The sequence below is a fragment of the Hylaeus anthracinus genome, unplaced genomic scaffold (genome assembly GCF_026225885.1).
Source record: "Hylaeus anthracinus isolate JK02 unplaced genomic scaffold, UHH_iyHylAnth1.0_haploid 11994, whole genome shotgun sequence".
NCBI lineage: Eukaryota > Metazoa > Arthropoda > Insecta > Hymenoptera > Colletidae > Hylaeus > Hylaeus anthracinus.
This window is the reverse complement of record NW_026534341.1, coordinates 1-15,129: the sequence shown is the minus strand read 5'-3', so window position 1 is coordinate 15,129 and position 15,129 is coordinate 1. Positions and strand designations below refer to the sequence as shown.

The 15,129-nt window shown below is 39.9% G+C and overlaps 2 protein-coding genes and 1 long non-coding RNA gene across 6 annotated transcripts; 1 reads left to right on the top strand and 2 right to left on the bottom strand.

The window, feature by feature from the left end:
• Positions 1-500: 500 nt before the first annotated feature.
• Positions 501-6,106, top strand: LOC128888819 (uncharacterized). Its single transcript, XM_054145963.1, has 3 exons — positions 501-907; positions 4,926-5,087; positions 5,504-6,106. Exons 1-3 carry the CDS (start codon positions 838-840, stop codon positions 5,773-5,775), a joined length of 504 nt encoding a protein of 167 aa, XP_054001938.1. The 5' UTR covers positions 501-837; the 3' UTR covers positions 5,776-6,106.
• Positions 6,107-9,777: 3,671 nt separating this feature from the next.
• On the bottom strand, positions 9,778-13,487 carry LOC128888815 (protein germ cell-less). Of its 4 annotated transcripts, none has more exons than XM_054145955.1 (9): positions 13,366-13,487; positions 12,933-13,168; positions 12,613-12,736; positions 12,437-12,533; positions 11,992-12,361; positions 11,654-11,923; positions 11,151-11,369; positions 10,984-11,074; positions 9,778-10,908 (listed from the first exon to the last, which is right to left on the bottom strand). In XM_054145955.1, the coding sequence occupies exons 2-9, from the start codon at positions 13,076-13,078 to the stop codon at positions 10,777-10,779; spliced, it is 1,449 nt and encodes a 482-aa protein (XP_054001930.1). In that variant the 5' UTR covers positions 13,079-13,168; positions 13,366-13,487; the 3' UTR covers positions 9,778-10,776. The 4 variants fall into 4 exon arrangements, with proteins under 4 accessions (XP_054001930.1, XP_054001929.1, XP_054001931.1 ...); XM_054145954.1 differs by having other exon boundaries at positions 12,933-13,242; positions 13,366-13,486; XM_054145956.1 differs by having other exon boundaries at positions 12,933-13,090; positions 13,366-13,482.
• A 727-nt stretch (positions 13,488-14,214) lies between these two features.
• LOC128888821 (uncharacterized) lies at positions 14,215-14,556 on the bottom strand. The gene is made up of 2 exons (XR_008460342.1): positions 14,417-14,556; positions 14,215-14,344 (listed from the first exon to the last, which is right to left on the bottom strand). It is a non-coding gene; the product is annotated as an uncharacterized LOC128888821 (long non-coding RNA).
• Between the last annotated feature and the right edge of the window lie 573 nt (positions 14,557-15,129).

Sequence of the window (15,129 nt, the reverse complement as noted above, 5' to 3'; positions counted from 1 at the left end):
AATTACAATCACTGGTATCGGCAATCGTTGAAGCGGTTATATAATTTTCGACTTTATCTTCACTCTAAACGAACCAAAATAAGGTAATAACATGATAGCAGTTACGAAGAAAGCAGCAATTCAAATGACAACATTCTCTCTAAAGATACGTCTAAATAAAAGGTAACATGTTGAAACGCATACTAATGGAAATTCTCGTAGTCAAAGCGAAGCGACAGATTTGAATTTTCAACCCGAAATTGTTGAAACGTTAAGTTTCGAAGTGTTTTCAGTGAACGGTAACGAAATGTTTTTTTGTTTTCTTTTTCTGAATTAGACGATCATCGTAATATTCGAAAAAAGAAAGGAACGGCGATAGCGAAAATCAGGGTAAATATATACCTGACTGACGAAAGTTGGCTCGAGGGCTGGGGCGGGGTACGGCGGTGAACGGCGGGTGCTCGTAAAGCGCATGGAAAAACCAGAGGGGGGCAGATCTGCCGCATAGCCGACGGAAACTCATCGGATTCTCGTCAGACGCGACGCGTCCGCGATCACGCACGGTGCACCACGCGAGAAAGAAGAAGGTTCCGTTGCGTTCGTTCAGTCATTTCGGACGTGAGAAACAGGGAAGAGCACCTTGGTCGTCGATCGAGCACTGCCATCGAATAAATTCCCGCCGATCCATCTTCTTTCACTGTTCGATTCTCATTACGGTCCCGCGACACGAAAACTAATCAACCGATCGGACCCGCCGATTGCGTGCCAACTTTCCATGCAGCGAGGGTGGAGGCAACACGTCCGAAGTGACTGACTGCAACGCGATTGGTTGAAACACATGATCCGGTGATTGTGATCATGATTGCAAACCGTCTCACTCCGATCGTCACCCTCGTCCTCGTGGTCCTGGTGTCGTCTATCCATCACGGTGAGTGGGACTTGCACCTATCGTTTCAATCACGTTCCACTCAAACAAACCGCTATCAGCTAAATTCATTCGACTCGCACACGCGGAATTTCCTACATCTACGAACTTGTAATTACTATTACCAATATACATATATAGCATAATATAGTATAAAGCATTCATCTAATACTCTATTAGTTCTCGTTGGAACTTTCCGTCGTTCGTAGTAGTCATTCAACGAATACTCTAATATTTTGCGATAAAGTCGAAAGCAGTTTAGGACGTTGGCAACTTCCAAAATATGCGTCTCTTTCTAGCTCGTATCTTAAATTATAAGAAAAATGAGACCAGTTTCTTCGGAAAACTGGTATGAATCGAACAAGATATACATACAGTTATTTCGTTACGTAACAGTATCGCTGCAGAAATCGCACTAAATCGAGGTAGTCTATTTAAAAGTTGATTTCTTTTGGTCTTGAACCGGAAAGCTCGTCGATGATTTTATCAGCTAATTTGATGTACGATCGAACCAGCGAATCGAACGAACTTTGTCGTTGATTTCGTTGACTTTTCGAAAGAGCGGCGCACGTTGCAGCGCAATGCGGTACCAACTAGAAAAGCAACCATCTACAGAGGAGTGGAAATGATTCGATGTGTCCCATTGATTTCTGTAACATTTTTGTCATTTTTTCCGATTTTTTGTAACACGGACGCCAGAGTTAAAAGGGGGGATGAATGAAATAACGAAAAAAGGGCCAACTATCGCGATTCAGTGGTACTCGGACCGATACTCGCGTTCATGGCGAATCCTTTGAGCGCGAAATCGTTCAGAATCGATGGGCCACTTGTCTCTTGCTAGGCGGAAGTCGCGGTAAATGATTTCGGAAACGGAGACGGAATATTGATTTCGGGTTACATAAAGATCACGATTTGCTCTAGAAATGTTGTGGCACATCTTCTAGTCTTACTTAGATGGCAAAAGATATACAATATTTTCGAGTTAAAATTTTCCAATGGAAAAGCAACGGATAGAGGATGTTTTATCTTTTATCCCGTTTAGATATAATTAGTTTACGCGTTTCTGATCTTCGGGTATGTAAAAATGATCGGAAACGGGGACAATTAGTGCAAGACGGTGCCGTAGAGGATTAGCAGTGGTGTTCCAGATGTTCGTCAGGGAACTCGTACGATGGTAGCACTTGTAGTACTTCCTCGGTGGTTGGCTACAACCGAGTTGTACCCAATTTTTAAATCGAATCTCATTATAAAAGTAAATCGCACGGAAAGAAAACAGGTCAACCGAAGTTAGAGGCTGCGGTTCTATCGGTCGAATTACTTTTAGTACATTTGGTACTTTGATTTACAACAAGTGTCGAGTAAAGAGCGTCGAAGATGACACCCTCGACGACTCGGGGCGTTGTCTTAGTTTTCGAGATAACTCTGTTCCGACGTGCACTAGAATTGTTTCTATTAGAATGTAAATGTGATAGAAAATTAAATATCGATGCTTGGATGTTGCCCGGTAAACTGCTTGTATTTCACGGAGAAGTATAGCCATAGAAGTTGATCCTATTAATAAAAAGAGCAACTTTCAGGAAACTTGGAAGCACTGCGACGGTACGAAACGATACAAAAGTATCGACGTTTCGTAACAAGCACTATTATGTACTATATTTTGCAAGAATGCGATCGATAGCGCTTGTACGAATGAAAGAGTAACTGCTTTCGATTTTGTTATTTGTTCGATAAAGATTGCAATCCGAATTTCAACGAATACTAATATTACAATATAATATTAACTGTATTTCCGGCCCAGGATACAGACACTAATTTCTTATACAATGGGTATCCAAGTGAAAAATACATATGTTTTTCTTTGTTGTACAAAGCTATTGTTCAGACGTCCAAATAATAATCGTCGAAATGAAGTTAATGTTGATTGAAAGTGTCAAACTATGAGCGTGACGTAAGCGATGCGTGCATCGTTATAGCGTGACCTTAAAGGAACAATTTCACGGTGCAGATCAAGTTAACGGGGGATGTAATATTCGTTTGCGTTAATTGGTAAAGAAAAGTATGGATAGGAGTCTCGGCTAAGCGATGGATAATTTGTATAAAAACGATTATTATCATAGATTGTTGAAATTTCGAATTTTTGGTTCATAGAACCTGGCCTCCGCGAGGGTTATCGAGCGACCCACTTTCTCCCCTCTCTCCCGCTGCATTCTCTCATACTCTCCTTCACCGAATTCTATTCTCCCTGCACCGCGTGGTACCGTGACCAAGGGGATGTTTCTCGTGTTAACCTTGGCTTATCGACGAAATTTTAATAAAATCTGCGTCGCTGTATCGCGTCTTTGCAACCCCTGCATCTTGGCACCGTTTACTCAAACTCTACGCCCTCGAATCAGTCGCGAAGCGATCGTGTTTCTTTATCTTTGCGAGCGCGCGCGTGCAAATTGCATCAAAAGACGTAATACCGTAGACATTTTGATACGAGTTGCGATTCTTATATATCGCGATAAAAGGATGTTCGAAGGAGATTTGGCCGCGATCGCGGGCGTATTTGTGTCAACGAGAAGACCGAGCCCGGCCGAATCCTTCGTTTTCAGTTGTTGTCGATTACATAAGGATCCGCAATGTCACGCAGAGCTTGTTGGTTCCTCACGCGATTCGCCCCTACCGTCTGCCACCCCAGCCGGCCTCTGGCCTATTTACCGCTGATCGAACGTCTCGCGTGGTTTCAAATGTCATTGAAGAGAGTCCGTCCACCTACACTCCTGATCAATGTTTTCACACCTCTATCGTTGAAGCAGTACAAAGCCTTCCAACTTGAATCGGCGGCTTTCACCGCGGCTCTTCAGCTTGTCCTCTTTAATCGACCTGCCAAGGGATCGTTTCTTTCGGAGATAAGCAAAACTTCCGCCTACGAATGAGAATATGGTGCGTGCGGTTTGTTTGCGAGGTTTATTCGATTATAAATAGAGGAAATTGAAAGCGCGAGTAATTGATAGGAATCGATCGAATTGTCGTAGCTATAGGTTGCCTAGGTGTTTGGACGCGATAAAAGTTTGATGCGCGAGTGATTAACAATACCGGAAACGTCGGGCCAGACGGCCGGACGGCGGAACGGCGGAACGGCGGGACGGCCTGCTGCAGAGTTTGCTCAAGGTCAGGGTGCCGAGCATTCCGTTCCATATTTCCATGCGCGACGGTCGGTGTTTAAAGAATCGCGAGCTCGATGTTATTTACTTGTCAAGTCTCTCAAGTAACGAATATTCCTTCCGCGGGAACAGCTGAAAGATTGCTTTCCCTTCGAAAAGTTCAAATTACAATTTAATGCGCAAACAAATGAAGAAAATATGTGTAAACGTATTTCGCAATATATCCGACCGGGAATGTACGTTTCAATCATGCATAAGTAGTCCCATTTTCCCGCGAGTGTATCAGTAGGTCATCGCGCGTATTGCTCGGGGTCTTCCTGCTCGATATCAGCTGGTGCTGTAACTCTGTTGGGAGGGTGAATGGGGTTGCGTTGTGACGTCACAACGCGGCAGGGTCGTAGCCAATCGCTGACATTTGGATAGACCGAGCGTGAAACGAACCCTCAGACTTGGCAGGTTCCTTAAAAAATCAAAGCACCGTCGCACGCTCGTTAAATGTTAAATTCTTAGAAATATTATTTATGACAAGGCTAGCAATAGTACACATTGGTGGTCCGTTCGCGAGTAAACTGTAATACGCGATAAAGTCGAAACGTGGCGAGACGATTCGTCCAACTTTTAACTTGCCCATATCCTAATGTCTGTATAGTCAGTCTAAATAGTCTGATGTTTCAACATTGTACCATGCTGTAAATACAATTACGGCAATGTTCTCCCTTTCGGACTTTCCGTCCAAGCTTCCCGCAAACAAGAAAATTGATACGCTTGTTTAAGGAGGTAGGATCGATACGCGATGTAAAGCGGTGTTAGATCATCGAAACTCGGCGTCAATTTCTTTTGTAATCGTCGGTAAATAACTTGCGCTTGTTTTCCAGGTGAAGCAATAACATGCTACCAATGCAACAGCGAATACGATCCAAGGTGCGGCGATCCATTCGACCCGTACAGTCTTGGAACCGTGAATTGCAGTCTTCAGCCACGGCTGGAGCACCTAAATCATCTGGAACCTACCATCTGTCGAAAAATCAGCCAAAAAGGTACGTAGAAAAAAGTGAAAGTGAACCAGTATACATATCGTTCGTATTAACGAGCAAGTTAGCGAGCAAGTATAAACGGTTGCCTGCATTGCGGCGGCCTCGTACCCTAAAACTTTCAACCCCGACATCCATTTAGAAAAAGTACGCACGTGTGGAAGCGTGTCCCTTCACACTCGCGACAACGTTAACAAAAATTCACGAGACCGCGTATCATTTCCTCGAACAACGCTTACATAATCGCCTTCGCATTCTTCTCCGCCTGTCCTCTGAAAGTTTGCGCAGGCGATGTCTGCTGAACGACGCCATCTGCACCCCCGATTCCAAAATATTACAGTTTTATTCTCATTTATCGATATCTGTAGCAAAGGTTTGATCTCTGACCGTAACCGTGTGTAACCGTTTGATCGATTTTCCAGTGTACGGGAAGATCAGAGTTGTCAGAGGTTGCGGATACATCACAGACGAGAGGGACAATGCCGAATGCGTGAGGAGGTCAGGAACTCACGACGTTCAGGCGTTTTATTGCTCATGCACCGGTGATCTCTGCAACTCGGCTGAAAGCCATACGCCGTCCTTCTTACTGCCGTTGACGTCTCTGTTCGCGGTCATCCTCGCAGTGCCGAGCTTCTTTCTTTCGTACCCGTTCGCAATACCCGTCTTAACCTCCCCGTACTTTTCCATAGCCTAAAGTATCCTCGGCCATCAACGGACGCAACACTCGACGCCTAAACCGAATCAACGATTCGATAGAGAGTGTTGGAACTGGACCCAACTCGTTTTCGTTTGCTGTTTAAACGACGTTTGCGAAAGGTCTTGGATCGCGATCGATTCGATCTGTACAGGGGGGGATCGTCTGAAACGATAAACTGGGGTCACGCGCTGAATCGATCACGAAAAGAAGATCCAAGCTGTACCGTGCTTATGTGTATTACGTGTTAAAAACTTGAACATTCTTTCGTTTCTCGTTCTTTTGCCGATGAAAAGTAAGAAAAAAAAAGAAAAAAAGAAAAAAGAAAGAATGAAAGAAAATACAGCGTGACTCGGAGCGATCGTTAACGAGTTGGTTAACCAGTGAGAGCCACCGATGTCGCTCCTATTCTCGATAGTAGACACTCGATCGAGAGAGTGAAAGAGCACAACACGCCAAGGTAACGGATTCGGGATTCCAACGATTCGCAGAAAAAGAAAAAAAAAAAGAAATACTTGTAGTCGAATAACAGAACAGTAGTCGTAACGGTGATACAAACTGCCAGAAATACGCAAGAGCGTACTTGAGTAGTACATTTCTTCGACGAAGATTGCAATTAAGAGTTGGAGAAAACAAAGTGGACACATACACACACAAACACGGCCTCCGCGTGAAACCACTCCGCGTCTCTCGCATAAGCGTAGAAAGTAAATAATTGAAATATCTACGAGAATTAAAACCTCGACGATATATATAATGAATAAATAAATATATATATATGATATATACATACATGAAGTAGCGACATTGCGAATACGTTCGCATGTTTGTGCGCTGCTGCTGAACAGAGAAACAAATGTATATTATATTTTATTGGAAGAAAGCAGACATGGAATTGCACGCAAGAAGGATATTACAGCTTATTTTTAGAGAAATAACATCGGGTCGCTTTCGTGAACGCGCGTTATCGCGACAAATATATCCGATCGGAAATGTACGCGGGACTATCGTCTATGCGTACATGTATATTTTGTATTCCGTCGACAAGAACGAAATAAGAGGATAAGACAACGACGATTTCGACGTTACAATCGCGACCCGTGTTCCGCTGATTTTTGCAATAAAATGCTGTACGTATATGATAGACTGTAGCGTAAGCTCGCGAAAGAAAAGAACTGATACGTGCGCGTGCGCGCGCGCGTGTGTGTGTACGTGAATGTGCGCGCGGCTGCGTGGATGCGTGTACACCTGTATAGTACGTCTACGCGCGTGAAAGAAACGCTATAAACTTTACAAATAGTTGGATCGAAGACGTGAAATGTTGCTACTTCTTCAACCGTAGCCGAACTAAAAACAGAAAACCGAAAAAATATGAGAAACATGTCAAAATAAACGTACTCTACTCCTCCGAGAAGAGAAACTTGGAAGTTATTTAACCCTTTGCGCTGTAATTGTTCTTTGTTCTCGACCAGCTTCGATTGCCACAATTCGATCCGATCGTGTTTGAACATTCGACGAGGAACACTAATGTTATTACGATCAGGAATGTATAACGCTAAACTTTTATGTACATACTTTGAAAGAATTCTTCGAATGAAACTGCGCCCTACCATTTTGTTTCATCGACTGTATCAAGCTTCCCGTTAGGGGTGAGACCTAGCGCAAAGGGTTAAGAGAAAAACATCTCGGTGGCCCCAAGTACGCACAGAGTCGTAACAAAACCGTAACGAAGATCGTAGAAACGTCGATGGTGAAAAATGTAGAGGGTAAAGTAGAAGGCTTATTGAACAAACAAAACGAACCCATGTCTCACCGCAGTACCCAAATTAATCGACGCTACCGCTGTTGTCACCGTGTCGTGTCATCATCATCGTTACACTATTATTACGGTTGCTACTACTACTACTACTATCGCTACTACAGTCGGTACTACGGCTATCATTGCTAGATACCTCTAATGTCACTAACGTAATTATTATTGTTTCGATTATTCCTATCTTTGCCATTATTATTATTATTATTATTATTATTATTATTACTGTTGGTTATGATTCTTGAGCGACGATGATGTTTATTATCGTTACCTAATGGTAAAAGTAACGACGGACTCGCGTACCGATGGCAAACACTTTTTTGGCATCTTACGGGACCGAACAAGTGACCTTGAAGTAAGGGATGATGAAACAAAAGGTCTCGATGTTTTCGATTACGGCTTTCAATTAAATTTCGGTTTACATCGGACTGCGGATGAGCATACGAACAAGCACGGAGTTTGAAATCCTTGAAAGCATTGACTCGCATTCTTTTGATACACGTACAGTTGAAAAGTTGCACGCGTCGCGCAGCTTGCTTCGAAAGAGTGGCGTTCGCGGAGGAACGCGATCCTGTATTCTCATTGAATTTTCCTCCTTTTTTCCCACCCGTTATAGGGACAAGAATGCATATTCTATTCAAAGCATAAAACCTGGAGCAACGGTTACGAGAAAAAAGAAGAGAAAAAATTTTAAACAAAAACAAAAACAACAACAAAAGTATAGACGAAAGTGTATCTCATTACGTTCCGCTCAATTAGTTTAGGTAATCGTCTAGCTGTTTTAGATGATAAAAAGCTGTATAATATGACCTAAAGATGCCTAGCCGTCTGTTAAAAATAATTTAGAATAAATATTCTTTTTTTTGCTCATTACTAGGGTAAATAATTATCCTTATTTTTGCTTGAAACTCGACGTAAACACGTCACAAAATTGTAACTACCGAGTAGTTGCTCATCTGTACGTAACGTTTAAGCCGATTTTAGAGATTAGAACTTTATCGCGAATCGCTCTGTTTTTAGCAAGAGCGAAGGCTTTAGTTGTTCAAGGCCATTGACGCAAGGTTCCGCCACTTCGTGTCTCGTTTGTTATTTTTTCGAAGGAGTCGAGAGAAAAATGAGTAAATATTTTACAAGTAGAACTATCGCGAATTGTGTGTTGGGGAAGTAGCCTTGAACGACTACAAAATTCATAGAAGACAACTGTCAACGAAACCCTTTGTCGCTGCTCTGTGGAATTAGATGTACCGCGATTCCCGATGACCATAGAAACTGTGACGTCAAACAAATACAAATAAACAAGAATATCACTTCTCAAAGTTCTATTTCCTTCTAACGTATTTGGTGGATCTTAGGAGGATTCACATTTCGAGGAATCTAACGTAACTGTTTCTCCGGGTGCTTGTTTCAAAGTACAGGGTTCCATAAACTTGTTGCGAAACTCGCTTCACACATATCGTCCATTCATAATCACCTGGCATACTTTAGTAAAAAGAAACTACTGGCGACACTGCCCCCTGATCAAGCATATCGAGCGAGAGTGAGAGAAAAACGGAAACGAGGAGATGTATATTGCATTCGTACTGCATCATCGGTTCAATGTTGTTTTGTTACGATACACATATATACGTTATGTTCCATTAGCAAATATACGAGACATTCTCTGACAGGTACTAAGAGAATTGTTGCGCGAAATTAACTTAATTTTACTGTAACTTTTATTGCCATATGATATCAATATTGCATTGTACGCATCGATCATTATGTACAGAGAATATTCTGCCAATAAAGAGTTGAATGGTTACAAAAAAAAGAAAAAAAAAAAAAAAAAAAAAGAGGAAGATCATTCAAACATACCTTGAAATTTCAGAGACCCTCGATAGTATTATAAACGTCGTTTATACGCATTCCGTGATGTTCGAATGACTAATGCAACCTTCATCCATAATTGATCATAGCAAATTCACAGAATGATCTTAGTTTCGCTGACTGAAATTTAAATTTTCTTCGTGTGTATAAAATTACGCTGTTCGAAGATGAGAATCAAATCAACGAAGTATAGTACGTGGGTGGTAGTCGTTCGGTACCTCGAACGATTAGTCGCTCGCTTGTGCTGTAATCCTCCCAAAATTATACATATATCCAAATGAAATTCCGTAACAGAGGTAAGGAGTAAATCATAATGCTGTTGGTACTATGCAAAACTCGTTGTATTTTTCCATCGAGGTATTAATTTGAAGTTAATAACGCTCGTCAAGTGTAGAAAAATTTTAATTCCTAAGCTGAATAGTTTCTTATATACTTATATATAGATTAATAAGTGAAATGTAAAATTGTATCCTTATCAGATGATAGCTAGCACCATATCGAATAAATCGATTACGGAATCGAAGGAACGTTTGTTATGCGTCGTTTAGTTGTACACTTATTATACAGAACATTTCGTCTCGATCGATATTCACACAGTCCGAAGGTCAATTCTTCGATGACTAGCCGAAAGACAGAATTATTCTATCAGCTTGTTTGAATTCGCTTTAAAAAAACACATTCAGTTCTTTCGGATGATAGTTTGAAGAATTAATGGATTCATCTAACTTGTTATCATTAGCAACTTCATGGTGTAAATATGTAAATGCATAAACAGTAAAATCAAACGCCTCTAATACTGTTGTATACTACATGTACATAACACTTTTTAATTCGATCTTCCGGATCTCGTTTTATATTCAATATAGAATAACCTCTGTTTTAGAACACTTAACACATTACATATTATCTTCTAGTTACAGGAATTGTTTTAGTAGTGCTTATATAAGCCTATGAATATTAAGTGTATTTATGTTAAAAGAAAATAAGTCTCTGGATTACACTACTAAAAATTACTCAAATATGCAAGATTTCCATCGTACTAATGCTGCGAATGTTTAGTCGACTAGATGTTGAGATTGCAAAAATTTTAATCAGAAATTGGTATCTCCACAATATAAACGTCACATGATCGAATAGTAAAATTTACATAAAGAAAAAATCAATTATACGAATATTCTTTCCAACAAAGGAGCATTAATTATTAAATAGCACTTACTCTTAAATCAAGCGTTGTGAAATGAAATAGTCGGATTATGTATGAACGTACAATTATCGGAGTTGAATGTCTTCGACGGTTGAGGAGGTGGCGAACATTTAGGGTGCTAAGTATCCGAGAATATGATTATATCGGCTGATTTTTCCTCTTCCGTTGATACGAAAGGCGTTACCACTTGCATATTGACCGATATATACAATGGATAAGTAAGTTCTTTATCCAGAGACATTACTTGTTTCTGTAACGTAAAATATATTTCTTTAGCGATGTTATATACGGCCATGAAATCGAAAAAAAAAACAGAAATACTTACTTCTTCGTTTTTATGAAGTGACAACCTAAGCATCCCAGAACTCTGAATATGTTTTTCTTGGCGTTGTTCATCCAATGAAATTAAACTTACTCTATAAAAAAAAAAAAAATATTTTTATTATATTTTTATTTTAATTTTTTGAAATTTCGTAATAAACCCGTATTCACTTTAAAATTATATTGTGCTGATTATGATTTGCTTTAATGTGATCCGTGTCTAGTTTGTGATTCCTCTTAATCCGCAAGGTGGTACTATCTAACCACACAACCAAATCTAATCCAAAATGAAAGGCACTCCATCTCCAAACATGTTCGCCGGCTTTCTCGATGCATCTTCCGCATCGGAAACATTCGCGAGAAAATTCTTCTTCGCTCATTTGTTTTGGTCTACGACGTTAAAGGAAAAGCATTGCGTTTTATAATCTTTCGTACGATATTTTTCACTTGTCGATTACTTTCTCATCACGTTATTATAAATAGAGAGATTGTCATAGGTACCTAAAGCGGATTGACAAATATTGGAGTAGGCTTTTCAAAGTAAATACTCTGTCTGCAAAGCTGGATATAAAAAGGAAAGGGAGGAGAAAGACATTCAGGAATTTCTACTATATTCGTCGACCTGAGCATAGTTGAAAGATACGTTTAGAAAACGTATAAATTTCATAACTTACCCGTGATCCTTATTTGCATCTATTCTTAATAAATGTAACCATTGTTCCTTATACGCGTTGTGCAACCATTCGTGCGGTATTAAATTATCGCTGTATAAAATTTTTACATCTTGGTCGTGTAATAAAAGATACTTCATTCTCAATGCTTGGAAAGGTTTTACAAATTCTTTGCCTTCTTCCGTTGTAAGGAATGGTTTCACCCACTTATGATTTCTAAAATATTCCTCAATTTCAAGACTTTCTTCTTTATTGTGCATATGAACAAACAACCTGCGATATAATTTATTATTTCGTAGGAGAGAAACGTTATAATTTCATTAACGTATCTTATTACTCACCACACTCTTAGCAGCATATATATGCAGAATTCTGTTTGCATGGCAATTAAGTCAGGACTAGCAATTAACTCAGCCATTAAATCAGGCGTGATTTCTTTTAAAAATGTTCTATGCAACCATCCGTATCCTAAGAGATTAACTTCCAACCACCTCTTGGCTGCAGCTTTCACCACTGGTACACCATACGATACAGCTGCATTATAGTAAGGAACAACAGTTTTTATATTTGTTGTTTCTACCATGATGTCTGTGCATTGGTCGATCAATCCTTGCAACTGGAATAACGTAGAGGTAGCTAAAATCGATGTAACATCTTTTGGTTCCAAACTGACTTCATCCTGGTAAAAGGAACCAAAGACGGTCAAAAGAGCTGAAAATATTTAAAATTAAACTAAACATTTATCTTTATTACAGATACGGAGTTTTTGATATAAATATTATTTACAATCCAATGTGATGTTAGGATCCGCGATCTCAACACTGATAACTGTCTCGTTAGCTTCCCTCCATGAGCCTGAAAACATGCTCGCAAAATATGGGCTCTGTAAAAAACAATAAAAATAAATGTTATTTATAAATAGAGGAAAAAACATTATATATATAGAAAACAAAACACTTTACCTGACTGATGTAAACTTTATGTAATCTCCATGCTTTCCCTAACATGAACACAGTTATATCGCTACCTTTTTCTTCTTGAAATAATGTTTTGTATATGTATTGTGCTGTTGTCAATAATTTTCTTCTGAAAAATGTGTAACGAAATAAGAATAACGATATATGTATATACATATCTTAAGCCATTTTTAATTCGTTAAGTATCAGTGTGATAATTAGGAAGTTATTTTTTTCGATGATGCAAACGTTAAATAGCACTCCCGACGACATACTTGTACAATACCTATGAACGATTATTTATTGAAATTTCTATTCATACATACTTTTTCGGCGTTTGAAGCGTTCGGTTGATGTAATCCGATTCGGAATCAAAATCATCCTCTTCGATGCACTTTCGTTTACGACCACGGTACACGGAGTGCACCGCATTGTTTGACATCGACGCAATTCTGCTCGCATAACTTCCCATTTTGTCACGATTCTAATGAAAATACGAAATTTCAAATCTGAATACCGATGAATGTTGGAAAGTCGTCGACATTGTTTCCAACAAGGAGAACTGCAAGAGGCACACACTACAATGTTCAGTACGATATACACAAAGAGTGTTCGTACTAGGATCTCCGATGTAACCTACAGCACACGACGTACGAATGAACGCATGCAAACATGGATATATAAAGCATGTAAACATGTGACGTAACAAAAGATGCAATGATATACGTAGTTATACTCAAGTGAGGATTGGCTACACACTGAGGATAAAATACCCCACACGATTCGAGTCACATTGAACACTATCTCGTACGAGTGAAAGCGACCAGAGCAGGAGTAAGAAGGAGTCAGAGCGCAAAACTCCGAGTTGAGTTGAGTTGAGTCGAGTTGAGTGACAGTTGCGGAAAAAGTAGGAAGCTCCGGGACAAGGATAGATAGATCCTTGTTTCTCTAATGATACTGTGACAGAGAGGAGATACAAGAATCGTAGGAGAGACAAAGACAGAACGATGTCGAATAATAATATGAGACGCGTAACGCGTAAACGTAAGAAGACGAGGGAAGAAATGCAAAAGGTTAACTTACACGTTGGCGGATATGGCACTTAAAACGAGGTTGTTGCTATTTGGACTGTTATCGTTGGTTTCTTTTCGAGAGAAGAGAAGTAATCTAACATAATTTTTTTTAATTTTGCAGGGAGAAGAGAAAGATAAGTGATCAAAGGCGTTAGCGGAGGTTATCGGATGGGAAATGTCAATCGAAGTTATTCCTTCTTGGAGTGGAGTTTCTTTGTGCCCAAGATTGTGCCCGGAAGCTTGTACGAGAGGAGAAGAAACCTGCAAAAGGATTGTCTTTATGCTGATACGATCACAAGAAACTCATCGCCGACAACAAGTGGATGTTTGCACCGATCCTGATTGCTTGGAGATGAGTGCATTGTTAGTGTAGCGTCAGTGAGATACAGTGTGTAAATCGGACTGTGGAACGTATGATACATTGGTTAACAAACAAAATTAAGACAAGTTTTTCTATGCGATTGGTGTAACTATGTATGTTTCGTTGCTAGGTGTGAATTAACCCTTTGGCATTCAAGGCCTTTTCTTTTTTCTCTTTTGTAGTATGTATCAACAACTGTAGAATGCTTTCTTAACTATGTACAACGTAAATGCAAAGCCGTATATTAGCTTGGAAGTTGCATAATTGCAATTAATTTAACCTTTCATAATCAAGTTTCCTTTACCTGTCAGAGAATTATACGATTGATAAGTGGAATTACATCGAAATAAAATAAAACCTTGTAAACATTATCTACCTTGAGATTGACTGCATCAAGGTAGATAGTCACATGTCACTTTTGGAGTAACTACATCAGGGTTAAGTTGGGACTGTCTGTCATCTCCCGAGTGCAAAATGTTAACAACCAGGAGGTTATCGGAAGTTAGTCTCAGATATATTTATATTTATATTTATATTTATATTTATATTTATTTTTTTTTTGATCATTAAACAGAGACCGAAGCCATTTATAGGAAATCCTTTACTTGATATTCTTTTCACAGAACAACTATTCATAGTTAAGGAATGGTTGGCCCGCTTTCTCTCGCAATTTCCATTTCCATAAGCACACGTTTATCCAAGGGAACACGGTCGAATTAATTAATTAACATAACCTGTAATATCTGTCACGTACAACGTGACTCTATCCCCAGTGGATATCCGAGTGCAAAGGGTTAACGGAATCATAGTCGCGGTATCGTACGTCGTCGATATTAACTAATAAATAATAGTAATTATTACTTTCCGCTGTCGGAACCGAATGCAACACAACAGTAGCAATAGATTTCGCATTCCTCGCCGCTAGAGGGACATCAGCGTCAAGTCAGCGACTTTCTCGCAAGCGCTCGAGCAGTCTTTCTCTCGTATATATACAACTTCTAAATCCCTTCCCTCGGGGTCGCAGTCGAGTCGCGCCGCGTTGCGTCGGCACGGGCCGGTCTTCCACCACCACATAGACTAGACTCAAGT

Bases quoted from the DNA above. Each gene is read 5' to 3' on its own strand.
- LOC128888815 (XM_054145955.1), bottom strand. From the start codon at position 13,078: ATGGGAAGTTATGCGAGCAGAATTGCGTCGATGTCAAACAATGCGGTG. The intron at 11,075-11,150 runs GTGAATACGGGT...TTTTTTTTATAG, and splicing joins CAGCACAATATAATTTTAAA to AGTAAGTTTAATTTCATTGG. The intron at 10,909-10,983 runs GTAAGTATTTCT...TTTACGTTACAG, and splicing joins CACTTCATAAAAACGAAGAA to AAACAAGTAATGTCTCTGGA.
- LOC128888819 (XM_054145963.1), top strand. From the start codon at position 838: ATGATTGCAAACCGTCTCACTCCGATCGTCACCCTCGTCCTCGTGGTC. The intron at 908-4,925 runs GTGAGTGGGACT...CTTGTTTTCCAG, and splicing joins GGTGTCGTCTATCCATCACG to GTGAAGCAATAACATGCTAC. The intron at 5,088-5,503 runs GTACGTAGAAAA...TCGATTTTCCAG, and splicing joins TCGAAAAATCAGCCAAAAAG to TGTACGGGAAGATCAGAGTT.